The sequence below is a fragment of the Grus americana genome, chromosome 6 (genome assembly GCF_028858705.1).
Source record: "Grus americana isolate bGruAme1 chromosome 6, bGruAme1.mat, whole genome shotgun sequence".
NCBI lineage: Eukaryota > Metazoa > Chordata > Aves > Gruiformes > Gruidae > Grus > Grus americana.
The window spans coordinates 43,543,725-43,557,764 of NC_072857.1; the positions used below are offsets into that span (position 1 = coordinate 43,543,725).

At 42.6% G+C, this 14,040-nt stretch overlaps 1 protein-coding gene across 4 annotated transcripts in view; it reads left to right on the forward strand.

Annotated features, from left to right (window-relative positions):
- Window positions 1–14,040, forward strand: part of DIP2A (disco interacting protein 2 homolog A) — a 142,743-nt gene that overhangs the window by 81,331 nt on the left and 47,372 nt on the right. For all 4 annotated transcript variants that reach the window (XR_008577780.1, XM_054830887.1, XM_054830888.1 and 1 more), the window contains 7 exons: window positions 7,007–7,135; window positions 7,945–8,064; window positions 10,503–10,700; window positions 12,307–12,398; window positions 12,645–12,755; window positions 13,519–13,642; window positions 13,911–14,020. Coding sequence is in view for 3 of the 4 variants with exons in the window: in XM_054830887.1 (XP_054686862.1) it covers window positions 7,007–7,135; window positions 7,945–8,064; window positions 10,503–10,700; window positions 12,307–12,398; window positions 12,645–12,755; window positions 13,519–13,642; window positions 13,911–14,020 (884 nt within the window). In the remaining variant the exon portion in view is untranslated. The remainder of the gene's footprint in view (window positions 1–7,006; window positions 7,136–7,944; window positions 8,065–10,502; window positions 10,701–12,306; window positions 12,399–12,644; window positions 12,756–13,518; window positions 13,643–13,910; window positions 14,021–14,040) is intronic.

Here is a 14,040-nt window from a genome sequence, read left to right on the forward strand (position 1 = left end):
CCCAGTGATGTATCCTTTAGACTTCTCTGTTGGGATGACACGAACAGGTCACAGTTCTCTTAGGCGCGAGCAGCGGTTCCTGAGAGGGCCGATCTCCGTTCTTTGCTGGTTTGCACTCTGAGTTCCTTCTGCCTCACACTAAGTTTGGGGCATCAGCCTTAGTTCAGAGTAGCTACGGGCTTCCAAACGCAACCAGTGCTTCTGGTTTGTGACCGGGAGCTTTACCCCTTCGGATCCCTAAAGCACATTGTGCGCCAGGGAAAGGAGTATGAACAAGCCAGAGACTCTCTGAAGGAGGGTCCTCCGGATCTCCTCTGTGGCTTAGGTGCCAACAGAAACAGGGATTGACACTTTCTGCCGTGACTGACATCCCGGTTTTCACAGTGCGGGCTGTTTTCTGCACGTGGAGCTGAGATGGGAAGAGGCAGCAGCTTGCTTGGCGTTCTGGAGGGCTCTTCAGGTGCCAGAGAGCCTGGGAAGGATTGTCGCTGCCTTTCCTGCTTGCTGTTGCTCCCTCCTCTGTGCTGTACGACGATCTCTTAGTTGTGGAAGCTAGTATGGAAAAGAGTTCTGATATCTAAGCTTTTAAAGGCAAAACGTTTTTCCCCAAGCCTGCTTAGTGCTGTTGCTTTAGAAAGCTCCTGCGTGCTGAAATGGTGGGTTTGGTTTTGTGCCGTGCAAAGTTACGGGCAGCATACGGCTTTGTTCATTTTCCTGCACTTCATCAGTACTTCATCCATAAACACAGTTAGAAAGCTTTGCCTCTTCGGTTAACTTTTGTGGCTTTATTGCTAGTGAAATGTTCCTGTTTGTACAAAACACACCCATCTTATTGCCTTTAAAGAAATCTAAATGTTCATCTTCCCATGTCCAAGCTTATGTAGAATGAGAAATTTGCAAATTTTTTTTTTTTTTTTTACTTAGTAGATGTAAGTAAGATGGAGTATGTCTACACCTTGCTGTGAGGGCGTTCTGGATTTCACATTATGGCTTTATAGGAATCATGTTTAACTCCTTAAAATTAACAAATAGACTTGGAAGTTTAGCCATAATTGTAAGTGTGCATTGAAATTCTTACATAGCTGTAAAAACTTGCAAGACATGCAAAACGTAACACAGCATCCTGTTACATCTAATATCTCGGGCCGTATAAATACAGATCAAATTTTACAACTAGCTTCTTAAGACCTACCCATCAGGACTATTTAATCATCAAAATTGTGTGCAAAATCAAGGCCTTGTTAACAATTCAAAGTCCAGCATTTAAGCAGCTAAATGTGTAACTGCATGCAGTGGAGTGATTGGAAATTTCATTAATGGGAAATAAATATGCAATTGTAGAATGTATCAGGAAGGAAGCTCAGGGATCATTGAGAGCTGATCTACTAGAAATATTTAAAAAGGTGAGATTTCCAGTGCCTTTGACAAAAAATTAAATGTCCTTTTGCATGAGAATAATCCTCCTCATACCTGAAACGCTTGCCATATTCCATCGATTTCCATTTCTAGCTTGGTAACATTCAGGTGTGTCCAATAACAATTCAGTTGTGCCATTTTTTTATGTTTGTCTGTAGTCCTCCTTGCTATGACAACTTAGTTCTTAGATTGCAAAGTTTTTTGATTATCGATAAATACTAGTATTCTTTCATAAAAGACGCCTTTGATTTGTCCTGGAGCATAAAAGAATATTTATTTTCTCAGTTAATGTGCCGACATCAGCAATATAAAAGGCATCTTCTACATTTTAAATACTGTGCCTTACTAAAATATTCTGTGTTTTGACTATGTACTTAATAACTTCACAATTTTGAGATGTTGGAGAATTTAAATCTAGCAGATTGTTCCCTTACAGCTCATCTTTTTCTAGTTTGCATTTTTAATGATGAGATCCTACTAAATTCCCCAGCAATAGACTGCAGCATTGGAAGTGCAAGGTTACAGTATTTAACAAAGTCTGATAGGAACATGCGTTATTTTTAAGCTGTTTGTCTTTCACCTGTAAAAGCAAGGACTACATCTACATGTTGTTTTGGAGGCTTTTTTTTTTGTGTGTGTGTGATATTTTCTTTAAAGTGAAAGCTAGCAGCGTGTCTGGGTTTTTTTTCAAGGACACCATCTCAATTGTGGAGTATTTCCCAACTTGGCTTTTGTTCGAGTCACTGGGAGAATGGATTATCGTGGTATTTGACCCACTATTTATTGAAAGACTTAAAAGTACAATTCCTTTCCTTAAGGAGAAGCAGAGTTACAAGAGTAGGTGTTTTGAACTGCTGTGGCTCTGTAAGCAGTTGTACAGGAGTTGTAAGAGTGAGGTGTGCTAGAAACAAGTTCAAAGAGTTTACTGAAGAGGAAACACAGAGTGGGGAGTATTTTGTGTTCTGGCTGGGTTAGTGCGCTCTTTTTTTTTTTTTTTTCTTTTTTTTTCTTTTTTCTTTTTTTCTTTTTTCTTTTTTTCTTTTTTTCTTTTCTTTTTTCTTTTTTCTTCTTTCTCTCTCTCTCTTCCCTCTCTTGTTTTCTTTTCCCCTTTTTTCCCCTTTTTTCCCCTTTTTTCCCCTTTTTTCTCCTTTTTTCACCTTTTTTCCCTTTTTTTTATTGTTCCAAATCAATTTAATGAACTTTTAAATGTCTATTTTGGTTGAGTGGTTTCCTAGAGACAAAGCAATCGTATACAGCCATCTCTAGGTCTAACCTGACCTCCTCCTAGGTCGGGACTTTTCTAAAGTTTTTGAATCGTCACCCTGAGATTCCTCCTTAGAGACTACTTTCTGATGCCTAGCTTTTAATTTTCTGTATCGTAACCCATATGTTCTTTCTAGGGCCACTGCTCTCTTTTGCGTTTATCTCTGTCTTCTAATCAATAATGGAAATGTACTTCAGTCTAAATCCAATTAACTTTATTCCTAAAGTCATAAGTCTGTTCTCTCTTTTTTTCTTTTTTTTTTTTTGACTACTCACCACTTCTCTTTCTCTGCTTTGCCACAGTATCTCTAGATGATGCAAACTAATTTCATGCATTCTCATGGGCATATATTAATAAAATGCCTAAATAATGAATGAAGCTAATGTGATTTTTTAGCTGAGCATAAATCCTGAAAATTGAATTTGTTCCTTCTACATGCATAGAAAGAATTTTGCCTTCTTGAGGCAGAATCAGGAGAGTCAGTTCTCTGCTGTACGTAAGATGAAATAGCTGTGGGCAGCAGAGAGTTTGTTCATAAGGACCCCTGCCATTTCCCCGCTGCGGTGAGGGACACTGATGTCAGCTCCAAGATGCTTGTAAGATACGCGAATGCTGTAGATCAGCACCTCCATATATAGCTATTTTTTGTGCTTGTTTTCAGTTGGGAATGACAGTTAATGGGGTTTTGGTTTCTTTTCTGAGCGTTCTCATTTTTTGTGTGATTTCTTTGAGCTTGTGGTGGGTTGACCCTGGCTGGGGGCCAGGTGCCCACCAGAGCCGCTCTCTCACTCCCCTCATTCACCAGACAGGGGAGAAAAGGTATGACAAAAAACTTATGGGTCAAGATAGGGACAGGGAGAGATCACTCACTAGTTACCGTCACGAGCAAAACAGACCAAACTTAGAGAGGGAATTCATCTAATGTATTACTAAGCAAAACAGAGTAGAGGTATGAGAAATAAAATCAACTCTTAAAACACCTCCCCCCACCCCTCCCATCTTTCCGGGCTCAACTTCACTCCCGGCTTCAACCTTCCCCCCCCTCAAGCGGCACAGGGGGACGGGGAATGGGGGTTACGGTCAGTTCATCACACGGTGTTTCTGCCGCTTCTTCCTCCTCAGGGGGAGGACTCCTCTCATCGTTCCCCTGCTCCAGCATGGAGTCCCTCTCATGGGAGACAGTCCTTCACCAGCTTCTCCAACGTGAGTCTCTCCCACGAGCTACAGTCCTTCACGAACTGCTCCAGCGTGGTCTCTTCCATGGGGTGCAGACCTTCAGGAGCAAACTGCTCCAGCGTGGGGTCCCCCACGGGGTCACAAGTCCTGCCAGCAAACCTGCTCTGGCATGGGGTCCTCTCTCCATGGGTCCACAGGTCCTGCCAGGAGCTTGCTCCAGCGTGGGCTTCCCACGGGGCACAGCCTCCTTCAGGTGCCTCCACCTGCTCCGGCGTGGGGTCCTCCACGGGCTGCAGGTGGAATCTCTACACCCCCTCATCCTTCCTCCATGGGCTGCAGGGGGACAGCCTGCTTCACCATGGCCTTCACCACGGGCTGCAGGGGGATCTCTGCTCCGGCGCCTGGAGCACCTCCTCCCCCTCCATCTTCACTGACCTTGGTGTCTGCAGAGTTTCTTACATCTTCTCACTCCTCTCTCCGGCTGCAAAAGCTCTCTCTCTCTAAGTGTTTTTCTTCTTCTTAAATATGTTATCACAGAGGCGCTGATTGGCTTGGCCTTGGCCAGCGGCGGGTCCGTCTTAGAGCCGGCTGGCATTGGCTCTGTCAGACACAGGGGGAGCTTCTAGCAGCTTCTCACAGAAGCCACCCCTGTAGCCCCCCCCACTACCAAAACCTTGCCACGCAAACCCAACACAGAGCTGTTCCCAAGTACACAGCTCTTCCGTAAATGTTCCCAAATAGCTTCTTCCTTATGTTATTTTCTGAGCTTCTAATTGCAGAGCTTTTGTATTTCAAATATCTGCCTTGTGTGTGGGTGGAAGATTGTTATTTCCCATCAGGAATATGCACGGTAAAACCTGCATCCGTTCAGCATGCACAGTTTCTGTCCTGGATCTGCACGAGTCTCAGTGTGTGTGTCAGCCCCTCTTGTCCTCTCTCGATTATTATATTTGTACCTATGTGTACATCACTTTGACTGGACATTTTGAGTCACCTTAATGTTTAGTGGTGACAACTTCATCTATAGGAATGCCATTTTTGGGGCCTTCCACTGATGAAGCCACACTGCAGATACATCCTTAATTGTATTTCTTGCTGGTGTATTCACGGAGTGGAAGCTTTAGACGTTGATAATCGCTGCATGGTTTGTCAGCTGAGAAGTGTGGACTTGTGGGCTCATACCGCAGTGTGGGAACCAGGTACGTTAGACTCTGTGTACTTTTCTGTGATTAATTTGTATGCTGTGCAAAGTCCGTGTTTTGGGACTTTGGTACAGCTTAGGAAAAAACCACAACCAAAACCCAATGCAAGAAGTATGTAGAACACAGCAAGAGCATTTCAATTTACTCTGCGCACGTGGGCTTTCTGTACGCCCCGTAAAGTGGTTATACAGATCAGCTTTACACAGAGTTGATGCCTTTTCTTGTCACTGGTCCTGACTCGGGCATTTCTCAGAAAGATGAAGTGATATTTTGTCCTTCATGTACCTTACCCAGAGGAAAGGAATTTGTGGTCTTCGCTTAGTACCCAGCAAGACAGATCTCTGCAGTACAAAAACTGGCATTGCAGTGATGACTGTTGGAAAGTATGGGAATGCATTTATTCTTTTCTTCTGGTGATGCCTCTAAACCCACTTAGAGCTGTACTGGTGACTTGTACGTCAGCTCCGGAGATCTGTAAGCCGAGCTATGAATGCTTGTTAGCCGAGCGCTTCTCACTTCCTCAAAACAGGTGGGGTGAAATGCGTATTTCACAGCACTGCCCTGGTCTCCTGTGCTGCAGAGCCTGTGGCACGCTGAGGTCCTTCAAGGGGTATCGCTGCAGAGCTGCGTGACCCAGCAGTGCAGCACCGTGTTCTTAAGCTCTTTTTTGTTGCACACCTGGTTTTACTCATTAGGATTCTGAATATTTCAGGCCTCCGATTCTTGTTTTTCCGTATTTGAACACTTCTACCAGATACTGCCATTTCCTGACCTGTGATTCCTTTCAAAACCATTCCGTAATCTAGGTCACTATTTTGGAATGGGGATATTCCCTGGGCATTGTTCTGCAACACAGAAACGTGGTGCAGTTCCAAGCAAAGCGGCTTTTGCCTCAAGGTTGTTACAAGATGGTCCTCAAGCCCCTGTGAATATATGAGGATTTGAGAATTGCCCTGCTTTTCCTATATAAATATACATTATAAAACATTTATGTATTTATTACTTGTAGCGCGCACCATTGAAATGAAACAGCATGTCACGTCCGGCCAAAAAAAGAACACATCATGCCTCAGAAACCCCTGTGCTAAATTTATCTGTTGCGAGCGGTGTGTGTGTAATGCTGACATCATCACGGGTTTTCTGAGTGTTACAGGCATTCCAGCTGTGCTCATCAGTAGATGCCCCAGTGAAGAGTATACGGTGTCTGTACCACGACACAAGCTTTTTCCTGCAGTATCATTAGGAGACTGTTAAAAACAGGCGGTAAGAAAAGCTGCTTTAGGAAAACCATGATTGGTCTTACAAACTGGAGGTGACGATTTTTGAAGTCAGCGGTTACTTTCCTCCGAGGGAGTCTCTCATCTGTCCCTGTCCATCCTCGAGATGTGTTCAGACCTAAGTGTTCTGTCTTTGCCACCTTAAATCTTCATCTGTGTTTGTCAGCAAAAGTCCTCTTAGAGCCTGCAGAATGCAGCTCACATTATCCTGGGGCAGAAGTTCCCTTCTTTTAACCTTATGCTATTGTCCCTTTCTCTTCCTGTGGGACTTAGACTAGTCATTCCAGCTTTGCGGTGACACTTTGAGTGCCTGTGTTTCTTCTGGGAGATGTGAGACAGGCTTTCTTTGCAGACTTGTGTTGTTTACGCATAATGAATCTCCTTGCTTTCGCCTTGAAGTGATGGAGTGACCCACTGCTCTCTTTATTTGTCAGCATTTGTTTGGATCCCTTTGAAAGCTGGAATAGCTCCTCTCCGCCCTGGAGAGACGTGGCAGTTCCTTTCAAGATTTCCCCTGTATCTAGAAGATTTTGGTTACAGTTTGGTTAGAGAAATCAGAGTTTCGTTAAAAACACGTGAGAAACCGGCACGAATGCTGTAAGAAGTGACTCTGGATATATTGATTCTTAAGGTGACTGATGAGCTCCCATGTCTGTCTTCCATTTCTGCAGATAACCACTCTGCACCTCCAGATGTAACCACTGGCCTGGTGGAACATCTACATCACGAGCGCCCGCAGGTGGCATCGGTGCGAGGAGTTCCCAGAGGCTACAACAGCAGCATTTTGGAAACTGCAGATGGTGATTGTATTATATAAACCTCCTACCTTTCAATATTTGTTCCTTTTTCTGACTAAGCGAATGCAGAACGGAGCTTGGGACCCATCGTGTGCTGTGGCTGTCCCCTCCAAAGCTTTGCAGGAGTATGGTGTATCTGTCAGTCTGCCACTGGAGAGGGGACTGTTCTGCATTTCCCATGTTATGCTGATGGGACTCATGTCCCCATTTCTGTGTATTTCTATAGTAAAAGCCCATGTAAGCCCTTTAGTCTCACATTTTAATTTTATATTGCCTCAGTGCTTTAAATTTCAATAAATATAAACACCATATTCATATTTAATTTAAAATGAATATGGCACACATACAAATGAAAATCAGTGTTCAACATGGTTTTGTGCTGTGACAATTTTTTGCTAGCCCTGTAAAATATTGAAAGAGTCACTTGTTTTTCCCAAGCATTCTCACACTTTCAGAACTGAATGAATGTTAAGATGTAGCAAATACCTAGACTCTTGAAGAAAAGAACATTCTTCCTGTTTGTGTTGGAATCTCATGAAGGAGTCAGCACTTTGAAAGGCTAAAGGAAGGTGTGATATGCATCAGCCAGGTAGCTAGGGTACAGCATTGTTTTAAAAGAAAGAAATCCATGGTTGAAACTGTTAGTGATTAAAGCTGCTTTTTTCCAAACAAGCTGCTCATCTGGAAAGACTCTTGCACCTGAAAGCTGTGCTGAGCTTAGCGTGATGTTGCCAGCAATGTGGCAGCATGTGTTTCAGTGTATGTTTATTAATACATGGTGTTAATGGTAATAAATCTTTTCTGTTTGGCAGGTGTCCCAGTGAATAGCAGAGTGTCCTCTAAAATCCAGCAACTTCTAAATACATTGAAAAGACCAAAGCGACCACCTTTGAAAGAGTTTTTTGTTGATGATTTTGAAGAACTGCTAGAAGGTTAATTTTCTTTCAAATACATTTTCACTCTTTGTGCAAGCAGTTCACAGAAGAGATGATACTTCTTAGCAAGTGGTGTTTTCTTTTTCTCTTCCCAGTAGAAAACAAATCATGGTAGAGTTGTTATATGGGAGAGAGAAAGGTCATACGCTATCACAAGTACAACATAATCTTCAACTCAGCCCTCCTGCTCAGTGTACTTCTTCTACCCTCCCTTGCTTTGCAACCTGTTCTGATTCAGCCCAGTTTGGACCAATGTGATGAGCTAGTGAATCCTGAAGGCAGTAGTGATTTACAGATACTTGGAGAAATTCTGTTCGCGCCTGTCAAGAAATTCATTAGTTCATCCAGAAGTTGTCACATTTGGTGATGACCTCAGCGTCGGTTTTTGCCTCAGAGATTCTAAACTCTGCCCTGTGGTAATCGGCAAATTTATAGAGAGTACTCTTTGGAGTAAGTCAGAGTATAACCTAAAGTGTATCTGATGGTGCAGTGGACCTCTGGAAGCCTCTGACCAAACTCCTGTTCAAGGTCTAACTGGTTCAGGCTACTCAGGGCTGTGTCCAGTCCAGTTCTGAGCATCTCCAAACCTGGAGATTCCCCGGCCTCTCTGGCTGCTCATGTTCAGCTGCGTGGCCACAAGCACCCCCACGTCCTCCTCTGAAAAACTGCTTTGTAGCTGGTCAGTGCCCAAATGTAGTTAGATGCAAAAAGTTATGATAATATTGTTTGCATGCATCATAATATCCTCTTCTTGAAATCCAGAAACTTTCATTGTTTTAGAGGTTCAGAGGAATTAAATGCATTGAGTGCACTGTGCCATATGTCTTCTCTCTGCTCTGCATGATAAGGTGGTGCTTGTGCATGCCTGCAGATACTGCTCGGCTAAAACCTGCTATTTTCTTCTCTGTATGCACTTGTCCAGCCAGAAAGAAAAGCATCTGTAACAAAGGTAGAAGTTGCTAGCAATGTGTAGCTGCCTTTAAAACCAGCTGCCTCAGCTAATTTTGGAGAATGGTTTGTTCCATTCTCTTAAAGATTAAATGCAAATTCTGTTCTCTGACATTTTTGAGCAGCTGCTATTAGATGCCCTGTACTGTTTGTTTGATACTTTAAGATTAATGAAGTGATTGCTGTTCTAGTCTTTCGCTGAAGATTTTTCAGGCAAACTGTGGTTGAGGAGCATGTGTGTCATTGTGGAGAGCAGTGAGCATCGCTTTGAACTGTTAATTTGAGTTATTGCATAGATTTGAGTGTTAGCTAAATCCAACTTTGACTTTGTTTTGCTAACTAAAGGTCAAGATACTTGAGCAGCTTGAGGCAGAATTTTAACAGCAGAATACTCAGAGAGCAAACGGCAGACAAACCTGCAGTGTTCCACAGCTGAGAGGGATGATCCAGAAATCATAGAATCATAGAATCTTAAGATTGGAAGAGACCTCTAAGATCATCAAGTCCAACCGTCAACCCAACACCACCATGTCTACTAAACCATGTCCTGAAGTGCCACGTCTACGTGATTTTTGAACACCTCCAGGGGTGGTGACTCCACCACCTCTGGGCAGCCTGTTCCAATGCCTGACCACTCTTTCCATGAAGAAATTTTTCCTAATATCTGATCTAAACCTCCCCTGACGCAACTTGAGATCATTTCCTCTTGTCCCTTTGCTAGTTACTTGGGAGAAGAGACCAACACCCACCTCACTACAACCTCCTTTGAGGTAGTTGTTGAGAGCGATCAGGTCTCCCCTGAGCCTCCTCTTCTCCAGGTGCTAAACAGCCCCAGTTCCCTGAGCCGCTCCTCATCAGACTTGTGCTCCAGACCCTTCACCAGCTTCGTTGCCCTTCTCTGGTCATGCTCCAGCACCTCAATGTCCTTCTTGTACTGAGGGGCCCAGTACTCTGTGACTGATACAGTTTTAGTTGTAGATAATCCATACCAGGAGCATTTCATCTGGCTTTTTAAAATATATATATATATTGTTACAGAAGCACAGTGTCATTCTTCATCTTGAGAGTGTGGTACAGCAAAAATAAATGTCCTATTGTCACTGAAGCCATTCTCTCCGATAACGCTTCTTGACTTGGTGTAGGCTTTCATTTAAATAGCTGTGCAGAATTCATTTAAATAGATGTGCAGAACAAATGGCAGGAAATGCCATCTTTCCAAAGTAGAGAAAAAGAGTGAACTAGGGATTCAAATTCTGTTCCTGTGGCCAGGTCCTTTGAATAATGTGGAATCAGAACTCCAAATTGATGGTAATTATTTTTTGTGAAGCCGACAGATGATTAGCATAGCATCATCCTAAAGCAGAGGAGAAGTAATTATAGCTGTGAGGAAGAGGAAGGTGAGAACGGTTCGTAGAACAGTCTATTAAGCATAACATGCATGTTTTGTAAGGATTGACATTTGTCATTTTACTGTGCTCTGCTTTTAGTGCAACAGCCTGACCCGAATCAACCAAAGCCTGAAGGAAATCAAATGAATGTACTTAAAGGTGAACCCTTAGGCGTGGTGACCAACTGGCCACCGTCTCTGCTGGCTGCCCTGCAGCGCTGGGGGACCACCCAGCCAAAAGCCCCTTGTCTGACGGCACTGGATACCACTGGGAAAGCTATTTATACGCTTACCTACGGTAGGTATCGGCGATAACTGTAAGGAAGAGTTAGGCGTTCTTTGTGGAATGAACAGTTGGCTTTACTTAAGAGGGACTGGCTGCGCTTGCGACGGATACTTTGAGATTGCTATTGGAATGCGAATTATGAATTCACTGTATATGAAAAGCATTTTAAAGAAAGTTAATGAAGGGGAAATTTGTGCGGTATTGATTCTTTACAAGTGGCTGTTTGTAAATTTCAAAGAATTGTGTTGGGTTTTTTTTCCTTAAAAGAACACTAAAAATAGCCTGGTGTAAAATAGGAGGAAGAAACAGATGACTAATAACGCATTCTTCAGATTCCCAGAGTAGATATTAAATTTTAGCACGTTCTTGCACATCCTTATAGAGAAGACTTGTAGTTCAGGAGCGTGTTAAGAATGTTATTGTGGGAAGTGAAACTTGCCTGTATTAATGAACTAGAAGTATTATAGTAACTGCATTTTGGGGGAAGATAATTGTGTCCCTCAGGACAGCTAACTGCAGCATTTCGTTGTATAGTATGTGAGAGCGTTAAAATTTCTTGTTTGTGTTCTTACAGATGCTTACAGGAAATGTGGCTGAGCAGCTGCATTAGTTTCATTACTTTGCAGTGGAGCTTTGAGAATTGTTTAAAAAAAAAGAATGGAAAAGACAAACTAACAAGCCAAGCTCTAAATTGTATTTGGACTCTCTGCCAACTGTGCCGAATGGCCAGTTCTATAAAGAGCTACCCATTTGATGTTCTTAAGTCATGTGTAACTTTTTTTTATCTAACTGGAAATTACGCAGAAAAAAACCCTGTTGAATTGAAGAAGTTTCAGACTGACAAACACAAAAAAACTGATGGTTGCTACATGGTCTGAAGGGACTGAGTGTGGATGTCAGTCCGTGATAAAGGCCCTGGACTAGAAAGCTGAGTTCCCAGTGCATGCTGTTTGCCACGACATGCTTCTCTGCAGGGTTCTTCCTTTGATTTACTATTTACAGTGGAAGGGTTTTGCTGTGGCTCAATTTTTTATAAACAGAATTTTTTAGCAGAGCTTTGTTTTTTTTTTGAGGCTACAAATTAAAAATTGGTTTTTTTGATTGTGTCAAATAAGTAGATTGTTGTATTTAATAGCTCGGAATAATTCCTTATTCTGAGTTATTGAGAGCTCTGTAGATCAGTACTGAGCACTGAACTGGCATGTCACAGAGCCAGATATCATGGCATTTATTCCTTTGTTTCTCAAATTTCAGTTAATTTTTTGTCCAGTTTAGGATTTTTCTTTTTATCCCAAGCAGTTTGCTTTCTCTAAGAGCCCTTAGGAAGGAGTCTTGTGAAGTGCCTTTTGGAAACGCATTTAGGTTGTCTCAGCCAGATTGCGCGTCTGTGTGCGCACGTGCACTGAAACATTGGAAGAACTCAGTAGGTTGGTGAGGTAGGATGGCTTTCACAACAGTAATGTTCGCTTCCCCCCAATTACTTGCTCATGTGCCTGTTGACCCTGTTCTAATACAGCCGACTTGCGTAGCGCATATGTAAGGCACTGAGATTTGCCAATTAAATGTTAAAATTTTAGTCTCTGTTTTTTAATTTCTGTATTGTCTGTTTTTTCTTTAGGCAAGCTGTGGAGTCGAAGCTTGAAGTTAGCATATACCCTGCTAAACAAGCTAACCACTAAGAATGAACCACTGCTGAAGCCCGGAGACCGGGTAGGCTTCTGTTTGAAATGGTCTCTGTGGATAAAATAGACAGTGAGGAACAGCTTTAGCTAAAGAAAGCCTTGTAATACTGTGACTTGTAATAGTGTGGCATCACAATGTATAGTGTTTCCGTTCCTGGTTTAAATATGAACCTGAACAACGTTGTGAAGATTTTTTTCCACAAATTGAAAACCAGCCTTCCCCCCCGAAACGATGACAAAACCCATTTCTTGTTATTTTAATGTATTTTTGTAGGTAGCTCTCGTATTTCCTAATAGTGATCCGGTTATGTTTATGGTGGCATTTTATGGATGTCTCCTGGCGGAACTTATTCCTGTCCCAATAGAAGTTCCACTAACAAGAAAGGTAGGCAAATACATTCAACGCTTTTATGCTTTTGTAAATAAAGCAAGCAGGTGGGTGTCTAAATCCTGTAGTCTTTGCATGGGACCCCTCAGAGCCTGCACTTTGGAGTGCATCAGCTGAACTCATCAGCGCATGTCCTATGCTTGGAAAGTATTTGGTATTCAGTTGGGCAAGGGGGGAAATAGCATAAAGCTAGTAAGTTACCTATTCTAGGATACGTGACTGTAGAAATAATTTTATTAATTATTTTTGAAAAGACGTGTGGAAGTATTTCTCAAAATATAACGCAGACACTGTGTCTTTTCAGCTCTCATGCTGAGTAATGAGAGCACAGGTGGGCAGAGACACCATATTTACTGGAAATTCTGGTGTAATCCCACACACCGAGATTATTAGGGAAGAACTGAAAAGCTGCAGGCTCTGCTTTTCAGTGCCTGAGGACTCAAACAGCATCAAACCAGCTCTCTGTCTTACCAGAACTTATAAACGTCCCTGTTGGGTTGGAGAGGGATGCACAGCCCTTGCTTTTAACACTACTTTGCTACCATTGCTTGCCAGATCTACTGCCAAATCTAACTTAGTTGGCACAAAGCAAACCCAAGCCTTTTGAGCGTAGACTTCAGTCTTTTGTCTTCTATAAAAGGTCTTATGGGCTCGAAGTTTGTTTTTTCCTGTGATATAAATTGGCATAATATTTTCAAAACAGTAAACTGTACAAAAGCTTCATTACTTGTAAGTTTGCTGTAACATGGTTTCTCTATAGGATGCTGGCAGCCAGCAGATTGGATTTCTTTTGGGCAGCTGTGGAGTAACGCTCGCTTTAACCACTGATGCCTGTCAAAAAGGCCTTCCTAAAGCTCAGACTGGCGAGGTGGTTACGTTCAAAGGTATGTTTATAAGCTACTCAAATTTCTTTATAGGATAATGAGCGCGTATATCCATTGTAGCTATTAAACAACAATCTTTGAGTTTGCTTGCATGTTTCTGGCTTGCACAGAAAGAAGTGCCTTCACTGTCAAGACAGCACTTAGTGCCACTTCGTCCTGTCCGGGGGGTGATGCTGCAGCTTTTGCTTGCTTCCTGTTATCTCTGAATATTGGGAAAACCCCTGATTTTTGGAACCGTGATGACAGTAACTTTTCTTTTTCTTTGAAGGCTGGCCTCGTCTCATTTGGTTTGTGATTGATGGGAAGCATCTGGCAAAACCAGCTAAGGACTGGCATCCGCAAGTACGGGATGCCAGTGCTGAGATTGCTTATATTGAGGTGATCCAGTATAATATGCC